Raw genomic sequence first — 14,515 nt, forward strand, 5'->3', positions numbered from 1 at the left:
CGCACAATACGTATCTATACGTGAAAAAAAATTTTAGAATAGAAATCCCACCGAGCCCACTATCGTGGTAACTTTTTGCGTAACCTGAAGTAGCGGTTCCCTCGGGAATCCCTACCGCGAATTTTTTTTTTTTTTTTACTTTATCTACACATTTTGTTCTCGTTGGTTTTTTACAATTTTTTTTTTTTTTTTGTCTTCTTCATTCACCCTCTTCTTTCCCTTTACCCTTTTCGCGAGTAACCCATTTCAGCCTACCGCCAGCTCATCTACATTTCAAACCTTATTTCGCTTCCATTTTATTGCTTTGTTTTATATCGTGCAGCTGCGACGAAACTACCGCTAGTTTTATTATGAAATATCTTAAATTTTTCATTCAAATTTTTAAGTAATATCGTTGTTGTTATTTCTTCTTCTCTTCCGTAATTATCAGACGTATACGCATGTATACGGCATGTCGTGTAGTACGATGATCTTAGTGTAGAATTTTGCAATCGTGAATAACTTTGTAATATAATTATAGAATCCCATGGCAACTAACGGGAAGATTTGCGTTTGTTCCACGTACAGTATGTCCATGTAAAGTACATGTTTATAATAGCTACGTCAACAACGTCGTTAGCAGTGAGCCTTGAATGAGAAATTACGTTCGGACGAATTTCAATGTATTATATCTGCCTACGTTTTCTCCGAGTATAATCAGGGACTCGCTGAAACACAAACCCCTAATTTGAATAGACGCTCCAAGGCGTATGTATAACTAAACCAGAAGTCGGATTGTTAATCTCCGCAACAAAATAGCATTGTGATTATGGCTCACTTCGCATACCTATACCTATACGTATACTTTACATCCCCCCCCGGGAGGAATTGTTTGCGCGCAACTCTGACTTTATTCTACATATTTTTCATTTTACAGCGACGGCCGTCTCGTAGAGGGCGATCAGATATTGGCGATAGATGGACAACCCTTGGATTCTAACATCTCCCACGAACAGGCGATCTCAATACTTCAGAAAGCCCGGGGCCTTGTTGAGCTAGTCGTTGCCAGAAGCGCCCAAGGTAATTATGAATAAATAAGCCGGCGAAATTATTTACGAGATTTCGTACAACGAATGTATCGACCGTTTTTCATTTTCGACTTTATTCTCGCACGGAGGCAGTTTTTAATTCTCGGCGGCCGATTTGAAGGGTTTTTTTTCTCTTGCCGAATCGCAGAAGTTGGGAGCTCGTTGACGCCGGATGAGTTGTCCGGGGCTTCTAATTCGACAGCGACAGCAGGAGGAACTTCCGGTGTCGTTGGCGGTATCGGTGCTGGAAGTCAAACACACTCTGAAAAGGATACTCAATCGGTCGGTTCGATCTCCGTATCGACGGCAATATCTTCTATCGCCACCGCCGCCACAGCACCTGCAACATCGAGCATTTCGAGCGTCACGGCTACCGCCCACACCCCAAATTCAACTGCTGCAGCTGGTCTTATCGTCGAACGGAGTCCGTCCGCGGTCAGCGACGCCTCAAGGACTGGCTCTGACATGGTGGTGAGTTTATTTTCACTTGATTTTTTGAAATTTGAACAAAAAATTGTTGCCCTTCCTCTCGCCTCTTTTCTTCTAGTCTGAAAATACCGGATGATCGAAACGAGCGAAAACGCGACGTCGAGTAGCCTGATATTTTTATTGGTCGGAATTAAAATAAAAGAGCTGAAAAGCGAATCGGTGGAAAAAAAAAAAAAAATTATACGTGTTTGAATAAAAATTGAGGGAGTTATTTCAGTTGGTTTGAAATATATTCGAATGTTGGTTTGGTCGGGTTCGGGTTACGTGGGAGTTTTGGGGCATGGGATTGGGTTATTACAACTCCGGTTTAGCTCGTGGTACTGCCCGGCTAGCTGCACGTTGTGCTTCAAATTAATTACACGTTTGGCATTTATCAGAGTTAGAATCGGCGAATGAATAAATTTGCAATTTTGTATAGGTCAAAGTGCAAAGTTCGATAGAGATCGAAATCATGCCCGATTATACGTCCGTGGAATATATTATATGTCCTCGTCGGACGTACGTGTAACGATCAGTTGTATGACTCATTGATTGATTTCGATCAAAAGCTTCCTACCTCCATTCAAAGTCCGCAGGCGAGGATTCACGATTTACGCTTTCGGAGTTTTTTTTTCAATCGATCAAAAGCGTGATAAATTTGTCGATCTCCACTCAGGTGATTAAAACTTTTCTTCTCACCACGTACTCGCTGCGCCTCGATTCGCGGTCTCGATAACGATCCATAAAAAATTAACACCCTTTCACCGCAAACGCAAACTGCACGACGAAGATTATGGAATTTCAATTTCACATAAATACCTCCCACAAGAACAGATTTCATATAAAAAGAGTTACGGTGTCGTCCGTGGGAACATCTGCGTGCCATGAATTTTGTTTCAGTTCAGGTATTGCCTTATACCGCCATCATTGCAGCCCGCATATATTGAATTTTACGATGACGCGCCAATAAATCCGTCATAGAAACGCAAGGGCGGTCTGAAACTTAGAATTTCAAACCTCGAACCCCCGACCTCGAAGTATTCGACTTGATCTCATTTTTTCACCCACCGAGACCTCCCTACGCGACGCGTCGTTACTACGGCCTACGACCATAAGTTCATAGATCCAATTCTTAGAGCTCGTAGATCAATTTCTGGATTCGGTACCGGCCGTACTCGGGTGCAGGTCGCACTATTTTTATCCGGGAAAATGACGCGCCTCCGGGGGGTGGGTGGGTGAGTGGTGGTCAACGGCGGTGTGGAGGGTCCGAGATAGAAATAACGCTGAAATATAGGTAATTAGGAGATAAAACCAGTGGCCTATCGTTTCCGCGACGTGAGTGGCGAGAGAGAGAGAGAAGGGAAAAGAAGGAGATGAAAAGGCTCGACGCGTTTCGCCCAGCACGGTGTAGTACCACCAGTCAGTCGTCTATCGGTCCTCGATTTTATCCAACGACCAGAATTTCCGCTGACGCGTCGAGACGCGTCGCGACGCCGAACCTCCCCCCCGCTGCTGTTACTCCCGCAGGATTATCGAAAGAGGCATATGTTCCCGTCGAGCCACACTCGGAAACAACTCCGAACCCCAAATGGTACTCGAATGAGGAAAAAGTATACATATATATTGATACAATAACCGCTGGTCATTTCACGGAATCCTAAAAATCCCTCCGATTCGACGTTTGGGCGAAAGTAAAACGAAAAGTAGAATTAATTATAAAGGTGAAAAATTTGGAAGTGGGCAGGTGGATGCGATATGTATATACAAAAGTGGAAAAAGTTTAATCGAAATGGTCGTACACCCGCGAAGGGTATTACCTCGTCGGTGAAAAACCTCCCGGAGGCAATGAAGTTTTAATGTAGCTACCTTGTCTCCGGACAACTCGCCGTTCGCTGCCGCTGGTATAATTACGATTGATTTTCACTCCGCCCACTTTTTCCAGTTATTTATTTACTTATTGTCTCATTCCGTTGCTACGTTATAATAATTATTAGATAAAATCCAACCCCGGTGCCTTTGTCAGCATGTATACTTAATTCTAGAACCTTCCGGTGTAGCCTTCTCGACGTGTCGTGAACCACCTGAGGCTATACATATATGAAGTTTACGTGTATATAATAATACATGCCGTGTAAGGTAACAGTCCGGAGAAATTACACCCCCGAGGGAATAAATGGAGGAAAACACGTCTCTTCGTTAACTGCCCCTCGGTAACCTTCGAGCTTTCAGACTGATTGGAAAGACTTAGGACTTGGAAACTTATTGTATGAAAAGCTCCGCAGGATATCGAATGACTGCAGACGAGGCTGTTGCAGTTATCCCGCGCATCTCCCTCCCTCCTTTTTTTTTATTTTTTATTTTTTTGTCTCTTTTTTTTTCACTACTTGCACCTGAGTGCTCGCGACCCCGTCGTGTCACGTGACTTGTTATCTCTGTTTTAAAATCGAGTGCTTTTCGAGCATCTCTCGTTCCGCGTTGTGGGAAAAAAAGAAAAAAGAAAACATCGAATTCAACGACGGGAAGATTTTTCCGGCCGGTACAAAGTTTCGCCGTTTTTTTTTCCTCTACGTTTCGCATCTCGAAGGTTTCGTTGCAAGTTAATGAATTATGAATCGGGTGAAACGAGGAATTATTCAGGATACCCGACATGCGTAAGCATACGTATACAGAGCGGTAGTGTTATTTACGAATGTAACAAAGCTCGGGGGTACTTCTATCTCCTAAAGAATTCTTCCCTCGCTATTATTACGGTCAGGTATTATATAAAACACCTGTATACCTTTCCGGCCGTATCGTGCCACCTCCCGTCTACCCTCGTACCTCGCGTCGAGGGTGAAATACCGCCGAGAGAAAAGCTGACTGTGGTTTGTTTTCTCTCGTGTTCTCGACTCTTTCGGTATAAATTCAGGTTCAAGGTTTCGGTTTCGCGTTCCGAGTTCGAGAAGGTTCGGGCTCGGATATGCGGAACAAACGTCATATCGGTTCGCCGGATCGAACGTAATTCGGGGTATGCCCACTTTGTTTCCTGGATCCGAAACTCTCTCGCGTTACGCTGGAAACGTTCTTTCGATTTTTGAACGGCGTTGCGTGGATATCACGCGCTCGCCTTTTCCTATCCGAGTTTTCTACTTGCTCTTAACTTACGTAGCTCGTATACCTACCTCAGGACTCAGGTGGCTATCGATTTTACCTTGTAATGTGGGAACTCTATACCTACTTTCGTATGTTCAGACCTACAGTCGGACGGAGTTGCGTGTGCGTCGAAATCCCCTAACGCGGTTTTGCAACGTTAGACGGGGAAACGGAAAACCTACCGGGGAGAAATAGAAGAAAAAAAAAAAAGATGAATGAAAACGTACGACATTTGTGAAAAAGAGAGATTTATGCTACGGGTGAAACTTTAATTTATCCTCTGGAGTTCGTTCGGTTTTACTTTCACGCTCGAAATTAGGTGAGAATTTCATTTGAAATTTTTACGAATTACTATGTTCGGTGTTAACGATTCCGTACACATGCTCAGGCAAGAGCTTAATTGTAAGACGTATGTCAACGATTATTCCTACTCAGAGTTTACGCACGTAGGACTTGCGTTAATTGCGCACCTCGAAACGCGTTTTTTAATTACTTCTTTCGTTCCCATCCACGCGCACCAAGTTTTCACGCAATAAGTTTCCGTGAGAATTCTTTAATATTAATTTTATTTTTAATTTCTCTTTCATAAAAAATGAACCCTTCGTCGCAAAGTGTCGCTGCTTTTGGTGGACTTCTTCTTTTCAATTTCAGAGGAAAATTAAAAAAAAAAAAATGAAACAAGATCTTTCCTTTGTGAACGTATGCAAAAGTTCGGATAATTCGTTGCTGTCGGATATCTGAATTTTTTTTTTCTTTTTCACGTTCGATACGAATTCCGGATCAAGGGATGTCGTCGAGGAGGACATCCCCCTGTCACACCGTTCTTCGGATAACATGAATCTTATAATTTTCTCAAACAAGCCTAACAAGTAGAATAGAAAAAATTAGGGCCACAAGGCCGTGATAAAATCTTGAATATTTTGTACCCGCCGAGCCCTCGAGGCGAGGCAAATAAAACGGACGAAATATCCGTTCTCGACAAATCGGTGAAATAAAAAGTGAAAATGGGGCGAAAGTCGCGGGGATCAAGATCCGCTAACCTGGACGCTGCAAACGCTCGACCGACTTTGAGGGCGGTGTAAGGAATTTCGGTAAGGATCTCCAAGGGTTGATAAGCTTAACCCCGAATCCTCGCTACTCGGGGCGGTTGGGTCAAGTTGCTACTGGAGGCGACCTCACGCAATCGATTATTTCTCGAGTTATTCAAACTTCAGGAGCGCGTCACACCGCGCCGGTATGGATCGGTTTATAACAATCCCACTCGCGGAGTTTTCTTTTCGCGCTTATATTTCCACCCTTATATCGCGATAAGTGAGATACGTCATCACCAACGACAAATTTCTATTCAACTGTTACTTTCAGCTATCGCGACGCAGCCGCGTGTGTGCGGGAAAAAAAAAAAAAAAAAAAAACAGAGAAAAGGAAAAAGGAAAAAGGAATAAGGAAACGGGAGAAGGAGCTTTTGTGGTACGTCGTTATAACACCAACTGTTCGGGTGCTTTTTTTCTTCACATAATTGGATCACTCTTATCGCGCTCTAATGGCATACGAAATTCTATCCCCATCATTTGATATCTTATTTCTTTTTGCTTTGGAGAATAAATTCAACGAAAAATGTCCTCCATATTTATTCATTTATTCTCAATATCAGCCACTCCAAATCAAGTAATCGAAATCGATGGAGTTCGCGAAAATCCGATCGCTCGACTTTCAATACCATCGGTATTAATTTCTGTTAATTTTTACCGCCCCATCGCCGGATTTAATGGCTGAACGAATAATGTTTTCTCTTGCGAAAGTATAACAATCGAAGTATAGTTTCAGTTTTAGTGAAAGAATCGAAAGTTGTTCGCAATACGAGTCGGTGGGAGGGGGAGTTAAAGTTTGTCGGTTGATAAAGTTAATATTTCGCTTACCTAACTGACAGATTAATCGCTCGAACTCGGACTCGCCCGCACCCGACCATGCCATATCATATTTATATGTATACGTACAACACATCTATATCTACGAACGTACTACGATAGTAAAATACTTTTTCTTCCGTTAGAAAAAAGCCAGACGACTTTTGTTACAGTTCAGTTTAGGGAACGGTTCGTTGGTCCGGAAAATCCTCAAAACTTTTCGGAAAATATCTTCGCCTTCGCTCTGTGTTTTTTTTTTTTTTCAATCATGCAGTACATGCACAGTGTACGAACCGGGTACTATGGGTAATGGTGGGTACTACTAGGGGAACAGCGGCAACGGCTCTAGTGCAGGCTGCGGAAAACTTATCCGTTTCCTAATACCGTCTGTCTACCGTTTCTGCCATACTTGCCACGGACTCCGCAGCCAAACTATCCTTATACGGTTCCACCTAGATACCGGTATTGCAGCCCGCGCTGCCGTTTGTAGATGAATGATCGGAAATACCCTAGCTTTAAAACTTTCCCGACTTGTTTCAACACTCGATTGCTGCGCCAGCGCTATCGCAGGTGGAAAAATCAGTGGCTCCGCGGAATCCCTGGATCCGCATCTTTCTTTTTTCATTTCATTTCATAAATTTTTTTTTTCTTCCTCTCCAACTCCCCCCCTCTCCTCCTCCATCTCAACTCCAGAATCGCGTAACCCTTATAACTCCGCGAGGAGTTGAGCCACTGACACGGTATTGAAAATCGTATCGAATTACATCAAATTCGCTCCACGTCGGGGTTTTCATTCGTTGAAATACCACGATGTTCGCTCGTACGAGATAATACGTCAACGTTACGCGAAACACTCTTCGGAGTCACGTCGTTCATCGCGAAGAAGATCAAATACCCGAATCATTTTCTTCTTTTTATTATTCCATTTTTATTTTGTTAAAAAAATTGACAATTTTGCGCTCCCGACGTTACAACGGACGGGGCAAGAGGTCCGCCGCGTGTTTAGTGTTTACCCTCCGAGGGGCGATTGAAATACACGTTGTACACGGCACATTATCATTACATACAGTTTCAAAGTATACGCAGAGGGGAGTTGGTTGATTAGAGGGGTTACTTTGTGACGTCATCGCTCGACGACTGTCATCCACTTGCCGTTAATAGATACGGAAGCGCGTCGGGCGCGGGCTGAAAGTTACGCGGAGAACCAGCAGCTTTCTCACGTGGAGTGATCGAACGTCCAAAGGTCGAAGAGCGGTGGAGTGGTCGCGATAATTTAATACCTGATCATACGTTCCATGTATCGCGAGAGCAATTTTGCCATTTTCAATGCCCGTTCACCAGGTTTTTTGTTTCCCATTTTTATTTGCGCTGGTGAATTTTACGAGCTTGAAGTTTGATCGAGAACAGCGCTGGCGCTCTGCAGTTCGATTAAATCCCTTTTCCGTTAAACAACATCTACCGGTTCTGACCCTGATCCGAAGTTTTCCATATAATTTTTTTTTGTCTGTTTTTTTTTTTTCATCGACGGATTAACCAGCTGCGGCTGAAGCTGAAGTCCGCATTATATATTCCATATTATACAATATTCGATCGGTTTTAAGTCAGTGATTAGTCAGAAATCGACTCGATTTTCTATGAGCTCGTTGAACGTAAGCCGTATTTCTGTGACGTCGAATGAATTTCGACTAGTAGTTGAAAGTTACCTCCGTCTGTCGGAGTCTATATCGTTCTATTTTTTCTCTCGATCCGCTATACCCCCGTCTCGATGTAGCTTATATCGGCATTTTATATCAGAATACGTGGCGTGGAAACTTTACGCGTTTGCAGAATGTCCGATGTGTTTTCGTATGGGACGCATTATATAGCTGCAGCTCGACTGAACTATGAAATTTTTTTTTATCGCTCTACGTGGAGTTTTATTCGAGGTATAAGAAAGCTTTCGCAGATGAGACTTGCGGGAAGGACGTCGATACGAACGTAGTCGACAGTGAAGTCGAAAAATTATTATTCTCCAAATTGGTCTGCTTTTTATACAATATAAATCGGAGGAAAACTTCGTCCGACCTCTAACGTTGCGGAATAATATCCAGCTCTTAGTTTTTCCCGAATTTTTTCTATAAATAAAATACTCTCAATTTCTAACGTGGCTACGCGCGATTCATTTTCCTCGGCTGCGAGGACTACGAGTAGCAATTTCGTGGCCGCAACTCGATTCCGTCTTGACGACCCCTTTACCCCTCATTATTCCGCTCTCGTACGTCGGCGTTGAGGAGATGATCGTGAAACGATCTATACGATCCATAACCAGTAGCTGAAGAGGCGGAACGACGAGTCCCTAATTTACGTATAGTCAAGGGTCGCTTGATTACAAGGGCGAGGTCTGTGTGTGCCCACCGGGTAATAACATGTTTGTTTAAGAGTTGAGATTATCGATTTTAACGGTAAATATTATCCGCGAGCGGGTCTCCGCTCTACGTTCGTACGTGTTGTGTGTGAACCCTGTTTTATAGACTCCTGAAGTGGGGTATTAACTGGCTGGTTATCACCCCGAGGGAATTTAGATGAACGGAAGGGGGCGGTATACCTCAATGGAGAAAGGAACTGTATAACGTCTATTATACCGAGTCAGGCGTGCGGAATTATTTTCTCAGATTACATAAACCAATATTATAATAATGGTATTAATACAGGGCAACATTCGTAGGAGCTAGTCAATCGGAAATTGGCTTCACTCGAAATATTTCTTCGGGTCCACTCGATCTCCGCGAATATGTCGTCCCTCGGAGGTACGGGGCCTCCTTCGACTTTGCCCTAAGGATTGTGCACCATTAGCCGTTTTACCCCGGCCCTTTTTTGTTTATTTTTTTTTTTAAGAAATGAAAAAAGTCCGTCCCATCGTCCTGTTCGGAAGGGACCGTCCCTTTTCCTACCGCCGTCTGCGATTGGCCGGTTCCCAAGATTATTTTCACGTACTTGAAGCGGGGGGTGAAACGAACCGGGTATCGATTATCGGTATCGGGACCGATTCAATGCCCAATCACCGCGCCTTGTTCTGCGCACAAATTTCGATCAATTATTCAAATCATCCTTGATATATATTATTATTTTTACTCGCGGAAAAAATTCTACAACTTGAGAGGAGTTTGTTCGTATATTTTCTTCTCAACTTTCGATCAATTAATAATAATAGATACAGGCGTGCGCCGCGAGGATATCGGGATACGTATCTTTGATGTCAGAAACATGGAGAGATAACGAACATTATTTATGATAATAATAATATCAGTCGTCAAAATATTGGTTCAAGACTGGCTGGTGTGGGTATCCGTAAACATTTACGCATAATCAAGGAATGTATTTTTACATTGAAACAAACTTCGCGATTGTGCCGGTGGCTTTTGTGACGGTGATGTAAAATTGAATTTAAAGAAAAACTAAACGCGGTCCGTTCTATTTTTTTTTTTTATTTCTTTTTTCTCCCTCTTTAACTCAACTCGTAACTCCCTTGCAAGTCGGGTAACGATTTTACAGAGTTTAATTACCTTATGGAAATCAGTCCGACGAGGACGTTTATCGTTGCCTTTTATAATTTTTATAATGGTGCATTGGACGTTGGAAAGTTGTTGGGGTTTTTTTTTTTTTTTTCTTCTCTTGTTTCCTCCTCCACATTTTTCACAGTCCCTCTTTTGACGCTGTGTCTTTCCATGCACGAATGTTTCTGACTTTAACACGCGATGGAAATAAAAAGAAAAAAGAACCACCGCGACTGGAATTTTTTGTGAATTCTCACGATAATGTATTGAACAATGGATTATTTTATCTCGCCACCAGCTGCGCTGTGGGATTTGCGGTTACGGGAACAAACAGCTAAATCCTGATTTATCTACGTGGACCAAAGAGATTTTCAGCTGTTTTAGTCAATCGCTCGCGTTCATTTATAAAGGTATGACGAGAAAAAAACCGCACGTTATACAAATCATATATAATAATAATTCGGGTAATTCGTATCGCCAAGTTTCATCCTCCTCGCATTTGAATTCTTTTCTTTTTCTTCTGATTTCATTCCATTCACTTTTACATGAACGGCATATAACAACCAACATTCGGCCGAAAGTACAATAATTGGAACGTAACAAACACACGTGTAGAGAACGAAAAAAAAAAAAAAAGAGAGAGAGAGAGAGATAAAATTTGTCAACTCTACGACAAGCTTTTTCAATTATAAATTCACCCCCCTGGTATAATTATTTATCTTTTATAGACGTATACACAGAGGTGTACACCGTTCGGATGTATTTCACGCGTGGTCGTTGTCCCGTGTACGCGAAATGTGTGCTTTAATTGATCGATGTAATTAATTTTCAATCCCTTCGACGCCAAGGAAATATTTGTTACACTTGGAGTTTTACGGATAATTTAATAACCCCGAATGTAGCGCTTCTCCTGGCGTAGGCTGCATCCCCTTTGAATAATAATTATTGTTGCACATACCGAACGAGCGGATATCCGGGTTGCCGGGGGCAGCGTGAAATTTGAAAAATTAAAACTTTGTTTTCAACCAAACGAAGTTAAATTGAATCAAGCGTTCACTCGATCGGTAAAAATGAGCTTTTGTACGTAACGCTGCAGTTTGACTTCTGACGGAGCGAGAGTGAGAATTTTTTTCCCTATTTTCGCGACTGAAAACGAGTTAATACGGCAAAACCTGCCCGCGCGTTCTCATTCAAGGAATATAAGAAACGGAACTGCCCCTCCGCCTCGGAGGGAGAGGAGGCGCGATGTTTGATCGATGTTCGCCGGTTTTCCTCGACACTGATTCGCGTGAATGAACGTCGGCTTTGAAGACGGCTTTTTCTCGAGGCATGGAGCGGTGCGAGAGCTTTAAATTATGTAATAAACTTACCTACAAACGAACCCAGGAATTTTAGGGTGGTTTTTAGAATATTTTACCACTCACCTCGGTCGTCCTAGTCATTCCTTTTGGCCCGTACGTCACAATTTACCCATAATATGTTATTCGGTTAAAAATGCGCGTGAGGTAATCACATTCCTTTAGAGGTGATTCGGGCTACCGTAAATCCGTGCAATGGTATTCATTTATTGAGAAACAATCGTTTCTCCAACGTCTGTAAAATTCAATGAAGTAAGTTAGTGGACATTACTTTTCTAGTATAAAACTAGATCGTCTTCTGACGCTGCACTATAATGGCGAAATACACGTTCGAATATATATATATATATATGTATTCAAAGATTTCTGCTTCTGCTTCTGCTTCTTTTGCCAAGGTAGCGTGGAATGATGTAATATAAATTCCAGTCCTCGATAAATTCTGTAGTTCCGCACTACACCGGGATAAAACCTGTACGGAGAAAAAGAATAGAAAACTCGAGAGCTCCGAGTGAAAGAAAATAAACAAGTTATAAAGAAAATAATAATAATGATAATAACGATAAATGGAAAAAAAGAGAATATCGTTAAACGCCCGCCATCAGATCCCCGGGAAGTTTCAGAGACCGAAATAATGATCCGAAATGCCCGAAACGCTTTACCGAGTTTCATATTGGACCGTGACAAGTCGCACACTCGAATCGATATGCCCCATTCAATAGTTTCAATTGATATTTGAAAATTCCAAATTGCCGGGTAGATTATACCCGCGAACCACTTTTCACCCTTCACATTCGAATGCGGTACTCCCATTCAAGTTCGAAATGCGGACCGTATAATGAAGATAATTCCTCTCTCCTTTTATTACTATTTCTACTTTTTTTTTTTTTTTTTTTCTCTTTTTACGATTGCAGCTGAACACGGAGTGGGCGCAGGTTGAAGTGATCAATTTGATCAACGATGGAAGCGGTCTTGGATTTGGAATCATCGGCGGACGGAGCACCGGAGTCGTCGTCAAGACCATTCTACCAGGGGGTGTCGCCGATCGCGTAAGTTATCGCAGTTGTTACGACGATAACGATAATCTTGTTTTTCAGGGGGTAAGAATGGCCACGGTAATAACGATGATGGAATAAGTTGTAAGAGAAATAGAGCATCCGCAGAAACGAGGCGATACTCTCTAAATCGTAAAAGAGTGTTATCTTCGTTCGCGGACGCCCGTGGGTATAGAAAATTCATGGGGTTAGAGAATCGAGAGAGGATGTTGAAGACGAGCTGGAGACGATTTATGAATTAGATGTAATACCGCGTCGACAATTTTCATCTACGATCGATATCTGGTGACGATTTCAACGAGGATTTACGGAAGGGTACGAAGGCGAGCGTTTGAATATCACAAATCACCGGAAACATACCGGTATACTAGTGAGAAACGTAGGTTGCTTCTATAGAGAAAATTCCGTACACCTCTGAAACCCGCATCTCGCGGTGATTCTCGGATAACGTTGAAAAGAAAGAGAGAAAATAAGTTTTAAAAATAAAATTGGATTCAACGAAGAACTTGAATCTCCTCCAGCATTCGGTCGGCGTTTGTTCTTTCGCGTTAATCGCCGACACTTTTGAACAATTAGCGAAACTTCGCGTAGAAGAACATTCCACGGAAGATAAAAGGATTTCATTCGATACCGGCACGTGTCGTTCTATTTACGCGAAGAGAGATTTTATTTCGTTCTACCTTATTCGTCGTTCGTTGCCACACCGTACCCCGGGCATGTCCGTGCACGGGGGAAAAAGAAAACCCTCATGAAATTTAAATTATATCGTGATAAAAGTTTGCGTATCGCCAGGTGCTGTTTTTCACTAACGCAACGGAAAGGGAAGTAGGAAAAAAATGTTCAATCAACGGTGACTTTAGACTCCATGAACGGGAGTCTTTGGTCCCGTGATGTATATCCGCATCTCAAAGGGGAAACTCTTTCACTTTTCACATACTGAAGGGGTTCTCTGTAGATAGTCTGGTCCATCAGGCGCCTCCTCGTGAGCTCGAGCGTATACATATGTCTTTTCAGATTCTGTCGAGGGACGGACAGTCACCCACCCGGAGTATCTCCGACCACTCCCTATCCTCTCCCTCATTCCATTTTTCCCCCAAGTTTTTAGTCGATCCATTTTTTTTCTTTTCTTCCCTCGACAGATGTTTCTTTTCGCTCTCACATCGCATACTTACATACTTCGCGTAGATTCGTAATGTATTCCGTGAATTTCGGAACCTTTTCTAAAATCACTGGTGAAGTGAAGAGAAAAAAAAGGACTACTTGAGGAATCATTCTATTCTGATATAGGATAATAGACTCCAGAGTGGGGACCATATCCTCCAGATCGGAGATGTCAATCTCCGAGGAATGGGAAGCGAGCAGGTTGCAGCGGTGTTGCGTCAATCGGGAACTCATGTACGACTCGTCGTCGCTCGTCCCGTCGAACCGACGTCTCCGGATTACCAGGTGAGAATAATTATAATTACGTCGGGCATATGCAAGCTCAGGAAAGAAATCAATTCAATTTTATTCTTTTTTTTTTTTTCTATCACTTCACGATATCTGAACGCTTTTAGTTGCACAACTGACAAATCCATGAATATATTATCAGTCCTTTTGAGCGCAGTTTATACTTTCGAAAGTGCTCGTAAATCTACCCTTATCATACCGCTCCTACTGCCGGTGCCGATGCGAGCTCAGTGTAATTGCATACGAGAGAAAAAAAATTATACGAGCCGTTTCGATCGATGCTTCGCATATTTTAATTGACCGCGGTATACACACAATTTTTATTCGAAGGCCGTCATTTTGAAAAAGATTCAATTTTATAACATTCGATTGGCTACTCGTCCCAAAATCGAATACAATCAAAGGTATACGCATTTAGATGTTTGCAATATTTGAGCGGAGGATCAGGTATTTTGAAAATCGATCGAATTTTTTAATGTATTCTGACCTCAGGAACACGAATCCGTTGAGTAAACTGAGCTAGGAATTTTTTTTCATCGAGATATCTCCATC

At 42.4% G+C, this 14,515-nt stretch overlaps 1 protein-coding gene across 6 annotated transcripts in view; it reads left to right on the top strand.

The window, feature by feature from the left end:
- The window catches only part of LOC105687718, a 136,346-nt gene that overhangs the window by 41,839 nt on the left and 79,992 nt on the right, over positions 1-14,515 (top strand). For all 6 annotated transcript variants that reach the window (XM_048652429.1, XM_025746103.2, XM_048652427.1 and 3 more), the window contains 4 exons: positions 917-1,059; positions 1,216-1,538; positions 12,374-12,508; positions 13,802-13,960. In XM_048652429.1, the coding sequence (XP_048508386.1) occupies positions 917-1,059; positions 1,216-1,538; positions 12,374-12,508; positions 13,802-13,960 (760 nt within the window). The remainder of the gene's footprint in view (positions 1-916; positions 1,060-1,215; positions 1,539-12,373; positions 12,509-13,801; positions 13,961-14,515) is intronic.

The sequence above is a fragment of the Athalia rosae genome, chromosome 3 (genome assembly GCF_917208135.1).
Source record: "Athalia rosae chromosome 3, iyAthRosa1.1, whole genome shotgun sequence".
Taxonomy (NCBI): Eukaryota; Metazoa; Arthropoda; class Insecta; order Hymenoptera; family Athaliidae; genus Athalia; species Athalia rosae.